General features: G+C 40.4%; 1 protein-coding gene across 2 annotated transcripts in view; it reads left to right on the top strand.

Moving 5' to 3' along the window:
- SLC25A26 (solute carrier family 25 member 26) overlaps positions 1-23,393 on the top strand; it is an 86,254-nt gene that overhangs the window by 7,779 nt on the left and 55,082 nt on the right. For both annotated transcript variants that reach the window (XM_027722957.2, XM_027722956.2), the window contains exons 4-5: positions 12,390-12,494; positions 13,702-13,749. In XM_027722957.2, coding sequence (XP_027578758.1) covers positions 12,390-12,494; positions 13,702-13,749 — 153 coding nt within the window. The remainder of the gene's footprint in view (positions 1-12,389; positions 12,495-13,701; positions 13,750-23,393) is intronic.

The following is a 23,393-nucleotide window of genomic DNA, read 5'->3' as shown; positions in this document are numbered from 1 at the left end:
AATGGCAATGTCACTTAATGGTGTGGAAACTGCAATATCGTAACAGCCATTTTTCAGCTCATTTTTCTGCTTTTGCTAGCTTTTTCTTCTCCTCTTGGACTGATGGGTGTGAGAGGAGAGCTAAACTGTAGAATACCTGAGACAGGGATTTGGAGGTTTGCTACAACACACCTGTAAAAAAATAGCACAAAGCAAGACCTTCTCACATTTAGTCTTAGTTGATCAATAGAAATATATAAACTAGTTCAAATTGCACCAGGGTGAAAGTTATAGTTTTATTGATTAGTCATTAAGTTTTATTCAGGGCCTAACCACTGGGACTATTATTTTGTCAGTAGTTCTTTTTGATAAAATGTTCTTTTCTTGGATTGTATACTCTAATAGTTATTAAAATATAAATTGCTTTTAAATGTGAAATAATAAAGCACACACTCTGTCATGTTAGGTTCCTCAGGCATGTCTTTGCATTTCCACACTGTTTTTTTTAAGAAACAGAGAAATTAAGATTTAGAGCAAAAAGAATGACGTTGGATTTCTAGGTTTGCTGGTGGGCATAAATGAGTCAGATAGCTTCTTGTGCACAAATAAAATATGAGTATGTGCAAAGCTTAAATGTGTGTTTGTGCTGACCAATCTGTGTTTTGAATGCGACCCACTAAAAATAATAAAATAGGTAAAGAGGAAGAGAGACAAAGTTTGCATCAAGATATGATAAAATATATGTGAGAAATCAGTGAAATGGGAAATCTTAGTTGTTATAACAGCCCTCTTCTGTCTTGTTTGCAGTCTGTGGAAATTCATGGGAAAGAAAGTCTCCTGGGATGGCTTTGGTTCATTTTTCCAGTTCCAAGCAGTGAGAAGGCAGAGGTTGTAGCAGTGTTTTGTTTTTTTTTCCTTTTAGGCAGGAGAAATATAGAAAGCTAGTCTCATCTCCCAGAGTGAGATAAAGAAAAGTACATACAAAATCTGACCCTGTTAAACATAATTAGTTTTTCCTATAACTGAATCTCACCGTAAAGGGACTCCAAATATCCCATAATACACGAAAAATTACTTACAAAGACACAGCCAAAATTCTAGAGGACACATACATGGTATACCATCTCATCAAGGAAGAAGTAGGTTGAAGAATACATGAGTTACCAAGGGGGGAAAACCCCTTATTATACCACTTGCATAACTGAAATCTGGAGATAGGAAACACACTTACTGCATCCAGGACACTGGAATTTTTCATCCTGACTCGACTTTGCCCTGTATGTTTAGTCTGCCTGTATCTTTACACTGAGCTGCCAAATGTGCTTGGAAAACATGATATCATAGGGAGTGGAAAGGAAAACCAGATGTTCTAAAATTTTACTTTTAATATTCCGAGGCGGTATTAGTAACTCTGAGAAGAAACAGTATTTTTAACCTCCTAGTGCCCATTTTAAGTAGTAACCAGGTGGGTATTGCAGAACCAAAGTTAACTGTACAGCTCCAGATTGATTTGTACAGAGTTTTTTATGTCAGTTTAATATGACAGTGTATGTATTAATTACAAGAAACTTTGATAAATTGATGTCCTGCTCTGAGCCTCTCACACCAACCTCCTGCAAACATGGTTTTGTGGGACAAGTTTAAGGTTGTCCCAGTTTGACCGATGAGGTTTCCTTCAGGAGTGCCAAAGTGGTCGGATTCAGCACAGCTAATTTGGATTCAGCACAGATAATTTTGCATCCCACTGGCTTTTCCATGGAGGTGAGAATAAAGTCGTTTGGCTTATGTTGTGGAGAAGGGAGCTGACAACAGCCTTTTCCATCTAATATTTAGATATTGTTATGGTTACCATCTGAGCTTTGCAAGATATTCAGTGAAAGTTTTGGGCTGTTGCTTGTAAATATTGGGTTCACTCTTATCTTTCTGACCTTTTTTTCTTGTCTATTTTTGATGACACTGTCTTTCTTTTTTTTTCCCCTACTCTGTAAGACAGCAAGTTACCTTGACTTTCGGAGAGGAAGTGTGTGGGAGGACTGAGGACCAGGATGGGAGGGAGATGTCCTGTTCTTTTGGCAGGTAGTTGTAATGACCATGCTCTGGAAGTAGATTACCAGCTGAAGTAACTGAGCTGCTTTTGTCCTTGTATAAGTTTCCAGAGTACTTTAGGGAGAGTTGAATGCTGGAGACTTGAAATGCCTGAAAGTTCGCCACTTCAATGGGCAGAGGGGATCATGTGTCTCCACAGGGCAAGGTGAGGACAGGTATTTTAAGGTGAAATTCCAACCTCACTTGTGTATTCCAGTGTGTTGCCACTTGAGGTACTTCTGTGATAAGAGCAAAGTGTGTGGTTCATCTGTGATTAGCATCTGACCCTCTGTATTAATAACTTGAGAATTTTTTTATCTGCTGTTGGGATGTGTCAAATAGGAAAACTTCTAAATGCAGAAGTTATCTTTCTGGGGAATTCAGTTAGCTTTCTCTACTAGTCTTAACTTGTTTCTTAAAAGAAGCAAGTTCAAATGCAATCAAGTTTACAGTTTACAAATCAGGATTCCGTAGAAAGACATTTTGAGTGTGCTTTAAATTCAAATAAAGGAGGAAAGTCTATGTTTTACTTTATTTTATGCTTGTGTTTTTTGGCTTTCTTTCCTGGATAAAAAGAGGCATTTTAAACATGGTAGACAACACAGTGTTGTCTGTGTCTGTGAGTCAGCCCCTTCTCCCCTCTGCCCTGGCAGTATTGTTTGAAACAGTTAACTGGTTTCAGTTTAATAGAAGAACAGGAATCTCTGAAAGTTTATTGGTATGAATTCCATGAGTGTAACTGTCCGGGTCAGAGAAGAAAGTTGCTATTAATGCCTGTTTTGAGGAAAAGGCAGAAGCATGAGTCAGACAAATCCACAGAGTAATGGAATGAGAGGATCTCCAGCAGGATAATTGGTCAGGGCTTTACAGCGCAGTAAGCTCTAGAAGATCAGCTTGCAGGAGCCCAATCTAAAAGAGATAAAACAGCCTCTCACAACAGACATGAAGTTAAGATTTTAGGTATTTGAAACTCCAAAACTTGCATGTTGGAAGATGTGGCTTTCCAGTTCAACAGGCAAGTTGGACACTCTAGGCAGAGCTGCTTTTAGTTCAACAAAGTGATTTAGTACTTAGAGTGTCTAGAATTTGGGCTAATGGCTTTGAATTTTTAAATATGTCTTTTCTAGGAACTGAACTAATAAATGGACTGAACCGTTTAAAACCAAAAAGCTGCATTTTCTGCTTTGTGTCCTGTCTCCTCTCATCCCATGTAGTGTGGGCTGGCAGATCACGGTATTCAAAGTAGTATCCAAAGTCTGACAGGAGCCAATGTTTGATGGGACTTCTTCCACAGTACTTGAACTTTTTTTTTCTATTTTCATTGATCAATACCTGTAATTTTAGCTGTGACTGTGCCTTTTGTGCTGTGCATATCTGGCTGCATCCAGGCTTTGGGAAGGGGAATATGCTGACCCTGGCAAGATGTGCAGTGGAGGGGAGTGAGCAATGTTGGTGGTCTTCTGAATTAATCGTGGTGGGGTTTGAAATACTCATAAATTAATCTATGTGAGGTCAGGTCTGCAATACAGATGCTGTAGGATTTTTGCCAAATCCTTTTTCAGAAGCAGTGTTTGGGAGATGGTTGGGAAGGTGAGACTGCTGCCATTAAGAGCTACTGGGGAAGGAGCAGAGCTGGAGCGGACAGAAACTCAAATTAGAGCTGCGTCTGGGAATTGGTTGTAAATAAAGATGAATGCAGGAGTGAATCCACAAATGCTGCCAACAAATTCATCATACAATTAAAGGCTGAAACAGCAAATTAAGAACTGTCAAACACCTAACCAGCCACCCACACTGATCTTCTCTTGTATGCTCCGTGCTAACTGCATATATTGCCTCTTCTTCATCAGCTGCTCTTCCAACACTGCTTTGTGTCATCTTCTCAGTCCAGGGCTCAGAGGTCATGCTACTTTGCAGTAAAGCTTGATGGTTGTCATGTCTTTTCTTTTAATCCTAGGGCTGATACTCAGTTGATTTAGAAATGTTCGTAGCTCAAAGTGTCTGTAGAGGAAAGCTAATTTGGATTAAGGAGTATAAGTGAGAAATAAATAATTTGAAAGTATTTCCTGATGGATTTCCTGACTTATTCTACCAGAGTCAGCTTTGGAAAAGTCTTTGGAATAAACCTACCTTAAACTAATGTTCTATCAGGGCTTGTCAGGAATAACTATGAATAGCTCCATATGTGTCCATATGTGGACAAGCCCATAATTCTTTAAGTGAAAAGGCTGAAGGAAAGAGTAAGGGATCAATTAGAGGAAAATACTTGATAAAATACAATGTAGTTGAAATTTCCATGTTCTGGGCCAATGTAGCCCCAAGAGACTGAGAAAATTGTAAAACACTAGTCATCTTTCAACAAGAGACTTAATGTGTTTTCAGAAAATATTGCCTGTGTTCTCTTGCCTGGAATCTCATTAACGTCTGTCCTCCTGTAACACAGCCTGACCCCACTTGGCTCCTTGGAAACAGTTTTATGCTGGATGGGATGCACCATGCTTCTTTTGCTGAAAGAACAGTTTGGCTGGTGGATTTGATTAGTTTCTTAAGCCTTTTAAAATAAGTTTAACAGACTCTCATGGTGAAAGAGTTGCTGGAATAGATTGGATCGTGCAGATGGTTCTGTATATTGAATTAAGGGTCTACTTTTCTTTGGTTTTAAGGCTTTCTGTCTTTAAATGTGGTAGTAATTTATGATTCAAGCATCAACCAGGTTAAGGAAGATTTTTTTAAAGTTATTCATCTGATTTTTGCCACTTGGGTTTAAACCAGCTACATGTGACTACTAAGGAACTTCAAAATCCATGGGACACTTAGTTTGTGCTGGAGTACAAGAGGTGTGCGTAACAGCAGGCCACTTTTGGTAAGTTTTAGGTTTAGTTTTAAAAAGGAAACAAAACTACACTGATTAAGCTTTGAAAGAAGCAACTGAGTTATGCAAAGCACACAAACTTTCAGAATATCTGCAGTGACAAGTACTTCTGCAAAGTGTTTAATGTCAGCCTTGTCAGCTTCACAAACTTTCCCTGTTCTTTGCCCGTTAAGTGATGTGACTGGAATAAGAGTTTCTCCTTGGGGTGAAGAGAACTCAGCACAAATTTCCACTGAGTACAAAGGTGTATCTGATGTGGCTAAAGGAGAGGTAGGCAGGGAACCCCCACAGCAAGATTTGTAGGGAATGTAGCTGGGCAATTGAAGAGCCATGTGTGGGGAGGGAAACCTGAGAGCCCAGTAGCCCTGAGAGGGCTCCTGAAGTGATGGACGAGGAGCCAGCTGAGGACTTCAGGCAGCTGGAGTGAAAAGGCTCATCCAAGAAGGCCATTGTGAAGGAAGAAGTGTGTGGTGGTGACGGTGATGCTCTGAAGCAGGAAGAAGGGAGCTCTGGAAAGTAATAAAATGGAGCTGACTTAGGTTTGACAATGACAGGATGAAATAATGCTCTGCAAAAACAGCTCTGCGGATTCCAGGTAAAATTGTCTAAGGTGGGAACTTGGAGGAAGTTGAAAACATTTGTGCAGAAACTGCAGTTTTCTAAACGCTTGTGACATTTGGTCCCTGTGAATGGTCTCCTCTCTGAAATAGCATGTTTTTAAGCTCTGGGAGGTGCTGAGATCTGAGGGATCTTGCTGGGTGAGGTTGCTCTTTGAAGAAATGTTTCCTGCCAGCATACAGGGGAGCTGCAGTTAAATTAATGAAGGCCTTATTGTGTCAGTCAGAGGCAAAGATAGGACAAAGAGCTTGGCATTGTCCAAGCTTTCCCATCCAGAGCCCATTAGTCAAAGCTTGTTCTCTCCATGGGGTTTAAATTAGGAGTGGAGTCACCTGTTCACGACCCCAGCAGCTTTACACAGGACTGAATTTAACTGTGCTGGAAAGGCACTTCTGTGCTGTGTGTGAGTGGGAGGGGAAAATAAGATCAGCATATTCTGAGTTTTAGTGCTAAAGATGAACACTTTTTCCCTGGGGTTGGCATTTAAAGCAGCAACTGATAGTGGCCAGTGCATGTACTGGGCAGTTTCTGTCATCCCTGGAGGCAATTTCCTCATTAAAATAGGTGTTAACGCTTCAATTCTCCACTTCAGTCGTTCTCCAGCAGGTAGCACAGCCTGCTGACAAGCACGTGTGGAGGGACTTGTTCACAACTTGAGTTGTGACCCACAGCAAATTACTTGTATTTTCGTTCTGCCTTGGTCAAAGGGGCAGCAATTATTTAGATGAAGGTTTGAGCTGTCGTGGGTCTGTGACTGCAGCAGTTCAGGTGCTCTGTTCAAAGAAAATATGAAACCAAATGATAAACGGGTATCTCCTGTTTCTCTGCTTTTCTGTTAATTTTCCTGGTGGTGGAAAGGGGGAGGAAGTTCATCTTCCATGTACAGATGCATCGCATGTTCCCTGCTAGCAAACATTTCCAGTACGAGAGCTGTGACCACAGTTTAGAAGCAGTTATTTGGAGGGTACTTTGCTAATCCCATAATATTGCATTCAATTTTCTCTTCTGTTGGAGAGGGGAAATCCCAGAGAGATCTGAAGAACCAAGGAGGCATGAGAAGTGTCAGTGCTGAATTCAAGGTTTGTTGAGAGCCTCTAACTCGCCCAACAGGTTCAAATATCCCGTACTTTCTCAGGATCCAGAGGAAATCAGTGCAACTTCAGATGTCTTAATTTTAAACTCACCTATTATTTTAATAATTCAGTTACCTGAGAAAGGGAAAAGGACACTTTTCATGTTTCAGATTAAAAATAGTAACTTCCTACTTAGAAGGGAACATCTGACATAGAAATTGAGGAACAGCCAAACAGAAAACCCGCAACAAAACACACTTGAGCCCCAAGGTAGCTTTTGTCTGCAGGAGTATGGTGAGGGCTAATGCAGACTACACTTAAAAAACTCCACAAAACCAACTTTACTGCTGCTTCTCTTTGAGTGGCGTTTTAGAGTTGCTCCATCTTTCGTGCTTATTTTACATCATGTTGCAGCAAGCACTTCTTCTGACCTTCAAGAATGGGGTGAGAGATTAGGATTTGTTAGCAGATTGACTGCAGCCTAAACATATGTCTTTTGATAAGTCATAGCCTCTTTGTTGTGATTTTTGTGCAGCAGCTTTTTCTCCCTAATGGGTTAGTGATTATCTTGCCACAGGTATTGTGAGGTTTAGCTTAAAGTCTCTGCTCTCTGGATACAAAGTTTTTTAGTGTCATAAATTAGATTCTTATTTGATTAAAAATAAATTTATGCAAATGACATTTAAGAGTAACTGTCCCCAGGTATGTTCTTTTAGTTCTGTGTTAAGTATGAAATTATATTTATATGGTGAACATCAATTAAAACTTCTCAGCCTACTCAGACAGATAACATAATTAAAATTAACCTCCTGCTTGAGAAATTTAAATACTAAAATCCTTTAGAAAGGGTTCTGAAGGGTTTAAAGGTGCAACAAAGAAAAGTTTTCTGGAGCTTACTGCGTGTTTCTGTACCAGATTTTCAAGTAGGCTTAGCTGTGCAAGCCAGAGATTTGCTCAGAGTCACTGAGTGCAGGTTCCTAAATCACCAGCCACTAACAAATTCCAGAGCAGTTCTTTGTCCCCAAACTACTCTTCTCCTGCCACGTAGCAGAATAGCTGGCTAATTACTAAATGGAAATAATTTGGTCTTGATCCTCACCGAAGCTCAGGTTAGTACAGAGAATGGCTCAGCTTGTTAGTCAGGAAGGAGTACATTAACAAAATGGGCTTCAGCAGCCTTTCCTGAGAGCATGGGCAATATCTGTCTCTTACTAAAGATAAGTGCTCAGACCGTGTGGTTGTGGGAGCTTTTAAGAGTGTGAGTCAGATCATCAGCTGTGCAAGGTGCAGCCAGGCTGCAGCAGGAAATAAATGCTTTCTCAAGCTGCTCTCCTTAGAGCTACAAAGCTGCTAATGGTTTTGTACCAGCTGTGTCCCTGGTTCTGAGAAAATCTGCCGTGCATCAACCCAGTTTAAATACCCAGCATAAGCCCTTAATGGCAACTATAGCACCTGCTCTCTCCTCATCCAAATGTTTCTGGATACACCTCATGCACAGATTGTTCCTGCAAGGTTAGTGGTCAAGCTGTAGTGTAGGTGCCTAAAAACAAACAGACATGTTAACTTTGATTCCCTACCAAACCCTACAAATCCAGTCATGGAGAAAATTATTTGCCTGGAGCACAAAGGGTGGAAGCAGAGGGCTGTTAATCTAAATGAGAAATGTTAATATTTGGATGATAATGCAGCACTGAGGACCAGGAGGGGTTGTGTTCTTTTCTAAAAATGTTGGCATTGTCTATGTTTGGCTTTGCTAAAGAACAGAACATGTTGGATAGTGGAGCAGGGACCTGCTAGTGAGCTGGAAGTGGTGTCAGGGTGGTTTGCACTTAAGTGCTTGTTCCTGAATTTGCAGGGGCAATGCTGTAGGCTCTTTCTAGTCCAACCAGCTACTTCAGATTTTTTGTCATGTTAACCAAAAAATCATTAACAAAAAGTAAAATAAAAAATGTCTTTTTGGTTGGGAGTTTTCTTCAGCCATTTTCATGGAAGGCTGTGTTTGCTGCTGGTTTCCCTGAATGAGCAGCGAGTTGTGGATATCTTGCAGCTTTTGCAGTTCCTGGGTATTGAATCACGAGGGCCTGGATCACCTACTTGCACTGAACCTTCCTGTCCCTCTTTGTTCTTTTTTAACATGTATCTTGTGTTATTGTCTGGAGAAAAATGCTCAGTATCCCTGTGCTGATGAATTAGATGAGTCTGCCTGATTCTGAACAGCTGCTTTAGCTTTGAGTGGGATTTGCCCCTGTGCAGAAATTACAGCTTTAATATCAGGTATTTCCAATAAACTTAGGTGAGCCCATGGAAAAGGCTTTGGGCAGGTTCCTGGTGCTATTTGGTGCAGATCTTATTTTCTGCTAGCTATGGCCACAGGGGGACAGGTTTCAGGTATATAGGAATATATATGTATAATATACATATTCAAACAAACTGTTTGAATTGGTATATATAAAGCTTCACGGCACTTTTGAGACTTCACTTGTCCTGGTCATTCTTCACCATCAGTTGAGACATTGGTGAGAACAGCCAGGAAAGTCTTGTTCCAGCATGGATCTGACCAGGAGATGGCAGCGTTGAAGCATGCAGAGACTATCCAAAAGTTAAAACGCCTTTCCCTGAACTGACAGAAGTAAAAAATTACCTTAATTTAATTAAAACATATACTGTCCTAGCAATACATAGATAAATGTTAATGAAATAGTCCTGGTTTTAGTTTTTATCCCTAATTCACTAATGCAAGTTAGTAAATTAAAAATGCACTTAGCTTTTTAAATACTGGAGTCACGCTCTGACCTGGTAATGACTTGATACAAGGATTTTGAAATTCAGTACCCTCTTGCTCAGAAGTAGTTACAGTCTTAAAAGGCTAGAAAGATAATAAATGCTAATATTGTCATTTTTGCATACCTGCTGTGTAAACTAATAATAGCTTTGCTCGTAGCTGTAAAATTAGGTTTTCTTAAAGCTTAAAATTAAAAATTCTTGAGCCTTTAGTTTTTCAGTGTTATCATCTTCCTGCTGCTATGATATGTATACATGTGCACTGACAGGGGAGAAAGGAGTCTGAAAGCTGGAAAATTGTGTTACTTGACCTGGTAAATAAGGAAGGAGCTTATAGGGCAGCACCCATTTTCCCCCTGAACTTGGTCTGTAGGATCTTGATTCTGTCTTTTTACTCCCATCAAAAGATGGGAATAATTCCTGGCTCGAGACCTTCCTTGTGAAAATGAGTGTGGCCCCTATCAACAGGGTGCTGTTGTCTGGTGCTGTAAGTCTGCTGAGGGCCCACTGCTGGACTCTGTCCATGGCTGGCTCTGCAGATGTTCTGCAGAGAGCTAATTTGTCACAGGGTCATCCCCAAATCCGGTAGGATGCACCAGGAATGGCCTGAGTTTGGTGGGCTGTATTGTGCTCTTCTGTGGCAAGCAACAGGCTACATTTGTGTGAACAGCCAAGAGATTAAAAAGCAATTTCTTCCTGAGATCTTGGTGATTAGGGAGCTGAATGGGCTCCCACCGTGCGAGGTCACGTTATTGTCTGTGTTCCATGTCTGTTAATTCCGTAGTGGGTGCAGGTAAAAGCCTCCATGGGCAGTTTCTGTGGAGAGGCTGCACAGTTACGTCTTTCACCCTTGGCTATGCAATTTGCTTATAGCTTTCGGATGTCTGAAGACTGAAGTGTGAATTCTCTTGGTGCAGAGTTATCACAGTGGTGCTGTTTGAACATATTTATCTAAGAAAGCAAACTGTGGAGACACACGTTGTGTGCTTTTACCTTTGGCAGCGTTACCAGGAAGGCACCGGAGTGATTGAGATCTGAGCGTGATAGAGTTGAGATTTTTCTGCACCCATCTGCCCAGGCTGTTACTTTTTAAATAAGATACCTGTGAACTTAATCTTGCATACTTCCCTTTAGAGACCTGTTCTCCACATCAAAAGGCTGCTGGGATTGTTATTGAGACAAAGGAAGGTACATATGTAGGAACAAACAAGGCAGCGCGTTGGAAGTTCAGGTGCACAGCGAAAATGTCACCGTTCAGTCTGATCTTGGCAGTCGCAGCTCGTGGCTTTTTGAGTACCAGAAGTGCCCTATGGAGCCAATCTGACAGCACTGCCCGGGTGACACGGGCCTTTATTTCCTTTCAGAGCAGCGCAGTGTAATCACTGTTTTTGTTCTTGTGCAGCCACAGAGTCCCTTGTAAGCGCAAATTCAAATGGGAGAAACATCAAAGTTAATTTGAAATGAAATGCACCCCAAGTAGTCTGGGGGAAATGGAGACATTACTTTGTAGCCACCCTTCTGCTGCCAAAACTGCAGCACCCCAGATGTCAGGAAGCCACGCTGTGCTCTTTGTCTGGTCTTGATTGACTAGATTGTTTTCATCCGAGCCTTTTTAAAGATTTCCTCCTTCCTCCATATTTTTAAGGAATAAAGCTAATATAAGGACATGGAGTGTTATGAAGCATGAAGTTCTATAAATATTTATGCTGAACTATCAAACAACTTGACAGTTCTTATTTTCTTGACAGATTGGGGTCACTTGTTATTTTTGACCCTGAGAATTGAAGAGCAGATCTGTTAGAAGAGTTAGATCTGTTTGTAATGACTTTTGGATATTGTTGTCTGGTAAACTTGTAGGAATGTAACAGGATAACAGACTTTTTCTTGGTGTCTTTGTGAAAATGAAACTTAAAACTTGTATTGTGTTGCCCACAAATGACCACTCAAGTTGTTGTCTCTCTGCAATCTCCAATGAATTCCTGTACTTTCTTTGGCACACATGGATTTCCCACTTAGCTGCTTGGTTTGCCACTTCAGACGGGCTGCTCTGAATTTGAAGTACTCTGTGATCACTTTTATGTCTAGGAATCATAGTGTGCTCCTGAGTCCAGCACAGAATGGGATCAAGGAAGGCTAAAAATCTGGCCTGTGGTGTCTCCAGTGTTTTACCACCAGTCCCATCACTGCTTTAAGTATCCCTGGAGCCAACCAAAGAAAAACTCTGCTTAAAAGTTTAAGTGCTGATAAACAGGCATTTTCCAGAGAGATAAGAGGCTTGTAACTTCAGGATCCTCATTCCTTAAAATTATATGCACATAAGCTTAATCCCTACCTGAAGCCAAAGTGGCAGGTGAATGTTTTAAAGCCAAGTTAAAGCTTATTCAGAAAAGCTGGACCTTTATGGCAGCAGCCATGTTATTACATCCAGCTGCAGAGGGCTTCCTTGAAAATTCATTGTCTAGGAAAGGATCAATCCAGTGCTTCACCTTGAATGAAATCTAGTGTGTGTTTTAAGGTAAACCTTGAATATATTGTGTGCATCTAAAGCTGACTAGAATGTCTCTTGCTATCAGTCACTAGAGGGCACAAAGGAACTACCAAGGAAAGCAATTTGTTCTTCAGATCCTAAATCTCCAGTTTGGATATGTGAAAGTAGGGGGGGAAATTCCTGTAGCTGCTAAAAGACAGGATGGCTTCAAATTCGGTTTCATTGGTGATTTTCCCCACCCAAATCTAGCTCTAGTTTGAAAGTTAAATATTCCAAGGGTCCTTTGATGTTCCTGTAAGTATAATATTGTGTTCAGAAAGTACATGGTGCTCAGAGCAAATACATAAGCTGCTTATAAACAGCTTTTAAGTTCAACTCCTATAATTACAAAACTGATTTCCTTGTTCAGGTTTCTCATATGAAACGAGTGTCCACTGTATCAAGAGAGAGACAGCAAAGGGAGTTGCTCTCTGACCATCTCATTCTTCTGCAGGTGGCGTGTCTCATACGGGTTCCATCTGAGGTTGTCAAGCAAAGGGCCCAGGTTTCTCCTTCCTCGAGCACCCTCCGGATTCTCTCCCAAACCTTGTACCATGAGGTGAGTTCAGAGCAACATTTCTAAGTTGTGTCATTCTTCTCACTCGGTGCCATACGTGTACAGAAGCATTCCTACAACTTTATTCCAGTTCTGTGCTCTCCCAGCACTTTCCCATCTGTTCTTGTTAGAGGCGATTGGCATGTCAGGATCGAGGGAACCAAACCCCCACCTCCCCCTTGTGTGTGCACTTACATGCATGCTCCAAACAGCTCTTTTTGTGTGGGGTACCTCCATTTAAATGGGAGAAAAAATTTTTAAAAAAGGGGATTTAGCATTCCAGGTTCCAAAGCTCTGCTTGTATGTGTACAAACAGTCCTTGTCCAGGACAGCAGAACATCGAATCTCTGTGTGTAGAATTTGCTCAATGATCCCCAGTTTTTGAAGCAGGCTTTGGAGGGGGTGTCCTAAAGGCACTGTTTCAGAGAGGCTCTATGGGAGCCAGGAGGAACTCTGGAAATGGATGCTCATCCAGTATTGGTGACTTTTGAAAAATAAGGGCTTTTGTAATCTTCCCAGGAGTTATGCTGTTCCCTCCTGTAGAAACCTGTTCACCTCTGGTTTTGCAGAGTCTCACAAGGCGTGTTTTTCAGGTTGTATTCCATAAGGGAAAGTGGCTCCTGAAAATGCTGTGGGGAGAAATACTATACACAGTTCTGAGTGTAAAATAAAAGCCAGGAGAAGGAAGACATAAATATGATCTTTAAATGATTCACTGGATTGTTATTTGCTTTCAAATGAAAACTATTGTGATAACCTTGCACAAAAGATTCACTGGAACTTCTTTCTGTGACTTGATCATTCTGCTCTAAAAGCTGGTGCTCTCAAAACCATATGTTTTTCCCCTTCTGTGTTGCTGTCCAGAGAACCATAAGCCTTTCCAAACACTTGAATGAACTGCCCTACACAACATAATTTTATATATGCTTATAAAATAAATTTTAGTTGTTTTGAATGTTAATCAGCTGGTTAAAAATGTAAAATATTTGTGTTGATAAAAGCTCTGAATCGAGGCTAAGAAGGTGAAAATAAAACCCTCTGGCATTGTAAGTAATGGAACACAATATACAATGTTACAATGAATATAGTCAATTTGAGGTTCAGGTGTGACACTGGGCAGGCTGTAATGCCTGCAGTGTAATCACTGACTAATTGTGCTCTTTGGCAAACTAATTCCCTGTGGATGATGCTTTCTTTTGTTGTTTTACAGGGTGTTCAAGGACTTTATCGGGGTTATAAAAGCACAGTATTAAGAGAGGTAAAACACTTGTCTTTTTCTCTTTTTATTTTTTTAAATAGATTCCTTTGCCTCACTTAGTTTTCTAACAAGAGATAGTTGTTCTGATCAATTGCTCGAACCATAAACTCTAAATCCCAGTGTTTTTCATTCTAGATAAGTTACTGGTCTGTAATTTAAATAGAATACTGATAATGTGCACTAAGAAAACCTGTGATACATGTGTTCTGTCTGTCGGTTCTGTTGCTGCTAAATCAAAAATGGAGGGAAAGGTATATGTTAACATGAGAAAACCACAAACTCAAGTACTGGAAATTTTCTCAAGTCTTGTGATTGCATCATGTGAACTGTATATGCCAGCAGTGGTGAACTGGTGGCATCAGGCCAAGTTTAGCACAGACAGATTTAGGCTTTCTTTAAATATATTCGTCAGCAGATGCCAAGAGATTATCTGTCATCTGTATATAGGGAGGATTGTGCTCTCTCTCTTTTTTTCTCTTTTAATGTGTGAAAGAAATGTATTTAGTCACCCAGTCTGTAGATTTGATATGGCATTGCTTAACTCTAAATCAGAAGTACTTCAATGTTGGGGAAAAAAAAGTGGGGCTAAAAATATTTTTGCCTGCTTGGCAGAAAAGAGTTCCTAAACTAAAATCTTTTCATAAATGTAATGTGAATTCCAGGATTAGTGTCATGGAAGTGTTTGATATGTCATGTGGACTGAAGGCAGATTATAAAAGAAGTAGAAAAACCTACTGAGAAATTCCCAGTCTAAAATAGTTTCAGAATCAGATCCCAGGAGGTCATCTTTTGACAAAGCAGAAGTTGCAACATGTATGTGTAGCTGAAACAGAGATGAGGCTTGGTTTCTGTGAAAACATAAAATCACAGAAAGGTTTGGGTTGGAAGGGGACCTTAAAACTCATCATGTTCCAACCCCCTGCCATGGGCAGAGATGCCTTCTACTAGCCCAGGTTGCTCCAAGCCCTGTCCACCGTGGCCTTGAACACTTCCAGGGATGGGGCAGCCACAGCTTCTCTGGGCAACCTGTGGCAGGGCCTCCCCACCCTCACAGCGAAGAATTTCTTCCTGACACGTGATCAGACAGAACCCGTGTTGTTCAGGAAGGTGCTTTATGTGTGTATGGGGGGGTTTATCCTCTCCTTACGTAACTCAACTGAGTAAAACAGCTTTGGATCTTTCCTCTTCTGTTTTAACCACGGGCTCAGATCTGTTGGCTGTGTTGCCCTTGATAATAAAGCCAGTTGCAGAGGCCTTTAAAGCTTTGATTCAAGAGCTCTTTTAAAAGCCTTTCTTCATGCTGAAAAGTGTTTTTAGGTACAGTTATGTTAGCCAGCTCTTGTTACAAGTATGGAATAAAGATGGGTATTACCTAAAATAAGAAATACAAAACTTAGTGTTCCTTAAAGTGCTGACAAATGCTAATGCACTGCAGTCTATTTTAGCAGTTTTGAGTATTTAAAAAATTAGTTATTTGTGCAAAGATGACACCTGCTTTTCTGAAATGTAACCTCCACCACAGCTTTGTCCTGTGCTTATTTTCTGGCTCACTAAACACGTTATTCACTCAGATTTCATTTGCAGACGGGCAAAAAAGGCCAACAAATACGGATCATTTTGATTTCTCTGAGGGGTTCTGAATAAATGAATAAATTTAGATCCCATTGAATACAGATTTTGCATACTAACTGGTAGATAAAACACACAGTTGCTACTGGGTGCTATTCTCCTTAAAATTTGTTTTGACATATGTCAGGATGGTAATTAATTTGCAGACCATATTCATGGCACAGTGTGTGACCCTGCTGAGATAACTTTGTTTACTCAAAATGGCAGCACTTTGTTGGAAATTTAATGGGGGTCCTCTCCATTATGTGTATTCATAAAAGATCCTTCAGAACTGATTTCAGTTGAAGTATTGCTTTTTGGGAGAATCTGTCCAATAGAATGAGAAGTAAATGATTACCAAATGAAATGTGCTTTCTCTTCAAAATGAAACAAATCATAGGTGATGTTCAAAGAGAAAAAAAAATCTTTGAATTTAACACTGTTAAGACTGATGCATTTTTCTGACATTAAATTTTGTAAAGCAATGTCCAGTTGAGTAAGAGCAGAATATTGCACCTTCAGCTGGAACTGTTGTAAGGATGACATTTAATCTTGAGATTTTTCCTTCTCCTTAAGTACATTTTTTCCTTTAGAGAAAGTCTTTATTTTCACATAAAAATCGATATTAATTCATTATTGGACATAATCAGGTAGTTGCATAGCATGTATAGGCTGACATTTAATTCCAGCTGACTTTTTTACTTATAGAGTTTGTTTACATGCTTTGGTTCTTCACCTTCACTAACCCCTTTGTTTAGTTACAGTGGAGTGGGATTTTTTGGATAGAGGGGCTTCAATGCATGATTTTTCATTTAAAAAAAGTAATTGGAAGAGGCTGGGAATATTGATGCTTTTCAGATGATGATATTCTCACACTGCCAAAGTTCTTGAGCCAGAATTTAAGAAAGGTTAATTTTAGCTGTTGCACTGGGATGAAATTTTGTGTATTACATCAAGCAGATTTCAGTGCCTGGGCAGAGATCTGTTTGCCGGTTGATTGGACTTCAGTGGGAATGAGTCTGTTTATAAATGGAGTGTGATGTGGAAACCTCATATTTTTACTATAGCAAAGCAGATCTTTTCAGGACAGCTTCATGTAATTTGCTTTAGCTGCTGTGCTGCTGCTGTTCTGGTGAAAGGTAGTTGTTTCATCCTTCCTTTTTGATTCCCAGTCTTTCACGTATCCCTTTATCTTCTCCTCAGAATACTTTCTGAGCAGATGAACGTTGGTAGAGAAAGAAGATGGCTAAATATATAATGCTTTCGGAAATAACTGTGTGAACATCAACGCTTGAAAGTTTTGGCTTTTCACCTACCTCCTTTTTGGTGACTTTTCTCTCATCTCCGTTACTTTTTGGCCTTTACATCTTCCTTTGATGTAGTTACACTGAACTAATCCTAAAATGGAAGGGGAAGTGAGGTACAGTGCATCATTCTGTTGGCAGTAGAGACCCGAAACAGACATCTGTGCTCCAAGAGAAAAGCTTTTATAGTAAAGCACAAAGTGAGAGTATGGTTATTAGGTTGCTGAATGAGACTTTGAATAAATGGCAGAAATTGGAGGCTGTGAAATGATGTGGAATTCCCATGATGTCATTTCCAAAGCAAATCCAAGCGGGAATTGTCTTTTCCTATGGTTGTAGTGTGCATCGGTGTGGAAAGTGGATTATGCTGCTAAGAGCAGTCAATGAACAGGTAAATTTATTCATGTTTTCCACAGCAAAGACAAGTTAATTTGTAAAATTAAAAAAATCCAGCCATCTTATAACAAGGCAGGACCAGACTGTAAATCCACTAGAATTTCTTAATGGGAATGTAGTTCTGCTGCTGAGATCTTATATAAGCAAATGGAGCCAGATTTTTAATTCCTGCATAATTCATTTTATTAACTATGACCAAGTAGAACATCTGTTAAAATTCCATAATGTTCAGTTCATGGGAAAAAGAAAGAAACCCCTGAGTTCCCGTTGGAGCTCTTCCATTTCCGTTCATGTTACAGGACTCTAGCAGATGTCTTAAAGGACATTATTATGAATGAAGGGGCAACACAAAAGGAAAGGAAGAGCTTTATCCAGTTTCCCTGTGTACAATGAGTTACTTCACCCTTGGCATGTCTGTGTGCAGGTTGCATCTTTGCACCAGTAGTGCCACGGTAAATGTCATGTTATGAGTTACCATGACTTGGAAGAACTGAGTGAGTGCTGAGTGGGTGTTCTGTGTGCTTTTAATTCAGTCTGTCACTTTAAAAAATATTGCAGACAGACTGGGCTCTAGCTTAGAAATAAATTCAAACAGAGCTAAAATTATTTATCCTCTGTGTTGCCTCATAGACTTTTCTGAGACAATTCATGCTCTGGCCGTAGTGGCCTCCATTCATGTGGAGGTAGCAACGATGCTTTACTTCTCAGTGTTGTTTCAGAATTCATCTCAGAGCTCTGACTTGAAAGGAAACCATCTGGCCCCACTCTGGTACAGCACAGAACTGGCCTTGCTTTCAGTGAGATGGCCAAGTCGTCCCTTTTGGAAGTCCCAGTTCGTTAACTTAGTACACTTGTGGGTTGGTTTGGGATTTTTTGTGTTTGTTTTTATCCCTTAAAATCAGATCCTAAATGAATAAAGGCAGCTGTGCTGTCTTGGGAGGGAGAGAGCACTCCAAGGTATAATAACTTTGGGGAAGAGAAGGCCAGCTAGTTCCAAATATGCTGTTCCATTAATGAGTGGCAGCAGTGTGACAAACAGCAACACATTCAGGCTCTTCCCAATTGTGAAAGCCAAGAAGTAATAATGTCTCCTGAGGAGGAGAAGGTGCTGTTTGTTGTGTGTGTTCCACAGAACTGCTGTCCTGTTGTAAGGTATATCTCAAAAGGGGTATGGAGAATATGCATCTCTGCAGATGAAGAGGGAGCTAGAAGGACAAAGACCAACAAAAAATCCTCTTCTCAAGCGACTTGCTGCCTGGGAGAGGGAAATTAAAACAACTAGCAGCCAAATGGGCCTTACAGGCACACCTGCTGCATCTTCCTAAATTTAAAGGGTCAGTGAACAAAGGATGCTGAGAGAGGTTTGTATAAAAATGTAAAACCCAGCTGAGGTAGGTTGACCCTGTTGACTGAGGGCAGGAGGGGATCTGTGAGGGCTAAGCTCAATAGGGAACACTCTGCAAACAGGGAGCCCAGTTTGTTTATTCACTCAAGGTAGTTTTGCATGCTTTTCTTTTGTTAGGACATCTTTATATAAATATCCTGTTCTCCTAGCTGTTAGAGGTTTTTTTTTAAAGTTTATCTCTGTTGCTGTAGGACAGAAAGAATGTTATTAATACATTCTTTGACTTGCACAATTAAAACTTTGATCTTCTGTCATTCTCTGTGTATTACAGAGCAGATGTCGATAGAAATAGGCAAACAGGACACTATCTTAATACAATATTTGGAAAAATAAACATCCTCCTTAATGAAATATGTGCAGTATCTGTCTTTTCTTACCTTCTGGAAAACTGAGCTTGCTTTATGTTATTTTGTGATTCTAGATAGATTAGATTTAACCAGGAATTTGCCATGCAGGAGCCCTAGCACTGGGGTTTTGACTTTTACTGAGCAACCAGCAGTTCTTTGGCTTGGGGGTTTCCATGTAGAACATCAACAGTCTCATGAAAGAGGTGGGAACTGTAAAATGGATTAAAGAGCTATGTGGAAAATTGTACAGAAGTTTATGTGACATGATTAATGGGAGGAAAAGTTGAAAAATAAGTCCCTGCTCCCCCTTCTCCTTAACATCACTTTGTCTTGGAAAGCCTATCTTGTATTAGCTCTTGTATCACTTTTGCACTTGTATCCTTCTGGATACCAATATTGAAGAGATTTTAATTTTGAGGGGTGTATGAGGGTTAAAGGTAATTCTTGAGGGATAAGAGCAGGGGTCAAGTCCATCCTCAGGAGGAAGGGCTCAGGCACATCATAACTCGTGACTCTGGAACACCAGTAAACAGATAAAAGGAATAACTGTCCTTTGCTGCTTTAGGTTGTGCTCATTGTCTTCTCCCTGCACAAGCTGGAATAGTACTTGGAGCTGAAAATGGAGATCTCACAAAGCACTTATAAATGTGTTTTACAGACCAGAAAATAATCCTGTTTTTTCTAATTTACGAGTTGTGGGAAATAGGTTTTGTGACATACCTGAATGGCAGATAAACTGGCCAGGGTGGACAGAGAGCTAAAGCAAGTTCCTTGAAGTCTGGGGGGAAGCAGAGTCTTTTTTTTTTTTTTTTTTTTTTTTTTCTGCCAAGCATGTTCAGTGATCTCAGATTTTCTGGTTGAACCCTCTCTCTCAGGCCAGGTGCAGTATCCATACAGGCTGCCCAGAAGCAGAATTCAACCATCCTTGCTGCCATCCATGTGCAGTTTACCAATGGAGCACACAGTTATTGCATCCCCCTGACATCAGTGGGTGTCTTCAGATGAAAAGAATTTCATATATGCAGAGTATTTCTGTACTTTGAAAACTACTGCCTAGCATCTGGGGTCTTTGAACAGAAAAACACTTTGAAAGCCTTGTGAACTGAAAGCACCATATGTGATTTGATAATGCAGATTCTTTCCAAGTGAATGTGTGTGCAAGCAGAGTCTTGCAGGAAGCGTGCTCTGCTCCAGGCTTCAAACAGAGATACCATTTCCATACAGTCTCAAAGCAGTTCACTAAAGTGTTCCTGCAAATGATGTTTTCTGCAGCATTCAAGGTGTAGGAATGTGTTTTGTGGCTGAGTAGCAGCACTGTGGGCAAGAACAGGTTGGGAAGAAGAAAACGCCATGAAGAAAAAGTTCTGGTTTTCTTCATGTTGTGACATTTTTGTTTCTTTTGTTGATTTTTTTTTTTGTTGTTTTTACTTTTTAAATCACCTAAGAACTGTGTTTCTTACACTGGTTGCTCTGATTTTTAAGTTTCACAGTGGTTTGAAGAGCACACTCCATGTGCTATCTCCAGTGGAGAACATGAATTTCCCCACTGTTTTCCCCCACCTAAATAAAATTATCTGTTACAAAGGATCAGGAGGAGGCTGCAAATCCCTCATGAAGGAGAACACACAAAAGGCATCCCTTTCCCTCATGAGAAGGTGGGACTGTGACAAGAGGGAGGACAGGCACCAAGAGATAGTGTCCTCATTTTAAAGGAAGGAGAAAAGGCTTAAAATAGGAACACTGGAAAGTAACAAATAAGTGATTATAAGGGATATTAAAAAAAGCTATCTGATATTAAAATCTTCAAAACTTTTCCAGGGAAACCAAGGTTATTAGAGTTAATGGAATAACTTTGAATCTTGGAATCTTAGAATCGTTTAGGTTGGACAAGACCTCTCAGATCATTGAGTCCAATCATTAAGCCAACACTTCCTCCAACACTTCCACCCACACCTCCACCTGGAGACCAGAATCTTCTATCACTGTAGCCCTATAGCATGACACTGAGGTCAGGGGAAGACCCTACAAGTCTAATGGGATTACACAGTTGTACCTACTTCTGTAAAATTTGACTGGCCTTAACATTTGTGACTGTTTAAAAGCAAGCAAGCAAGAATCAAAGAGAAATTTGTGGAGTTTTTGGCTGAGTGGTGGCTTTTAGTTTTAATTCCACAGCTACATTCCAGTATGGGCAACTGTATTTTGTCTGTCTAAGTTCTTTCTGTAGGTCTCAGTTCCTGTTTTGCTAAGCTGTAGAGTAATCCTGTCATGGCTGAAGGGTTGCTGGGCTTTTTCTTGTGAAGGCCACATAGCATTTGTGGGTGAAGCAATTTCTGCGTGTCTGTGCTGAAGTGGGTAATTCTCTAACCCTACAAAAATACGTGTGTGTTGTGTATCTGTTTATATAAAATCCGTGCAAAGATCATACAGATGTATCTACATGTAAAATAGGGTATTGTTTGTAATAGTTCCTTGTCAAGGGTCTTGGACTCTCTGAAGCAACTAGTCCTATGTGATTGGTGTGGAACAGCAAGCAATTTAACAATTTTCTGAAAGCACAGGACTGTTTTTCAAGGATGAAATTCTTTCCTGAAGTAAACCAAAACATGATTTTACAGTGGAAGCCTTCCACCAGCAGGATCACGCTGCTCTCAGTATTAATAGCAATTACCTAGTTTTTATGCTTAGGTTGCTATTACCTATTTTCTCTACACCTGCTAAAAAACAGAGGAAAAGAATCAGCAATCCAAGAATTGAATCTTTAGCCCAAAGGGTGTGAAAAAGAAACCAGATCTGTGGCAGAGAGCTTATGTAATTTCTCAGTTATGATAATGTTTGGAAGCATGGCTAGAGAGGCACTTGTGAGAGTTGGCCACAAGAACAGTTCTTCCAAATGCTTGATACACATCATGCTTCAGTTTTTTTGAAAGGCTATCTCCTTATTCTCTTGCAGGAAATAGGAATTGATCCCAGTATTTTGAGCACAGGAGAAGTGTAAAGAAAATACTGAAAGCCCTACCTAGCTCCAGGATATTTTAAGGGCCAGACTTGGCTAATGAAACAGCTTTCTTAGCTTGCTGAAAGGGGAATCTTGGCAGTGCACTAGCAATCAGTCAGTTCGCTTGGCCAGGTAAAGGAAAAGAAGTTAATTTGGGGCACGGGAAGTCTTTCTTCTAATCAAAAAAACAGAGGGAAACCGGAGCGGTGTCTTGCCGTGTCTCATCGGCTCCGGCACTGCCCGCGGTCCGACACCGGGGGGCGGCAGCGCCCGCACCTGCGGCAGCCACAGCCCAGGGGCGCGGGGATGGAAATTTCGGATGACCTGTGGATCCTGGAGCTGGCTTTGCTCTAATCCCGCCCCTCCGAGCAGATGCAAAGGAAACATAAGATCTGAGATGTCATTACTTTGATTTGATTCTGGCCGCTAGTCCTGTTGAATTTCCTGGGAAATTCAAACGCGTGAGGAAACGGAGAGAGATTCAGTTTAGGGATGATTTTATGGGTTGCTGTTTTTTTAACTTTAACCAGGTTTTCATGGGATATGAATGGACTACATAAGGTGTGTAGCATTCCCCATGTATTCTTGCCCAGTGGAATAAAGCCTAGGTGACACAAAGAAGAGAAAGGAGAATGTGTGATCCTGACACGTTGCAGTGCCTGGGCTGTGTAATAAACTGTTTTAAATTTTACTTTAGCATCAGTTTTTGCCAATATTCTGCATTTCTCTAGCTTATCTGTTTTTAAGAAAAATCCAGAGAGCTTTATAGTCTTTGAGATAATCCCAGTGTGGCGTGCACCTTAATTTGAAAATCCCATGTCACTTTTTAGTGACAATGTAGTTGGAAATGCATGTAGGGGGTGGAGCAGGAGAGACTGGTGGTAACATGATTTTCATTATTTTTATAGAAATGTAGGCAAAGCAGGCCTGGTGTGTATACTGCAGATGGAAATAGTGTTATTAAACCAGGCTTTTATCTCACTTTTATTTTTCTGTTAATTTTATAGAAGCCAGTAAAGCTTAAGCTCTGCAAATTTTCTTTTTATGTTGGTTGAATATGTGAAAATCGTTTTCTTGCTTTTCAAAGCCAGCAGGTCTAGAGTTTGGCCTGAACATTTTGGCATCACACTGCCCATGCTTGGGCTGCTCTGCCAGATCTGGCTATCCCAGGATTGATTCTTTCCCAGTTAAAGGCTGCTGGTGATGCACAGTATGAATTTCTGTCCTAAGTAGACTGAGGCATCTCAGTGCTCTTTCAGATAGAGCAAACCCTCAGAACAGAGGCAGATACATAAGCCAGGATACTACCCCTGCTTTCCCATGGGAGAACAGGTAGTACATTATATTCTGTGCTTGCATTTGGCTTTGCAGACTGTCTTAATGTAAAAGTGAAGGGAAAATAAAGAAGGATCCACAAGTATCAGAACAAATAATATGCTCATATATCAGTGGGAGGTTATCTGCTCCCTCCTTGCTTCTGCTTATATGAAATCCTGAAGTGCAATAAAACATTTTAGGAGTCTCGTGAAACACAAGACCATAAGGCACTTAACTGAACTGAATCTTGTCTTGCTGACTTTAATATA

Source organism: Pipra filicauda, unplaced genomic scaffold, assembly GCF_003945595.2.
Source record: "Pipra filicauda isolate LSUMZ 115617 unplaced genomic scaffold, ASM394559v2 scaffold63_size3267554_pilon, whole genome shotgun sequence".
In the NCBI taxonomy this organism is placed as follows: Eukaryota; Metazoa; Chordata; class Aves; order Passeriformes; family Pipridae; genus Pipra; species Pipra filicauda.
Note: the sequence above shows the minus strand (reverse complement) of the source record. Positions and strands in the feature narration are given on the sequence as shown.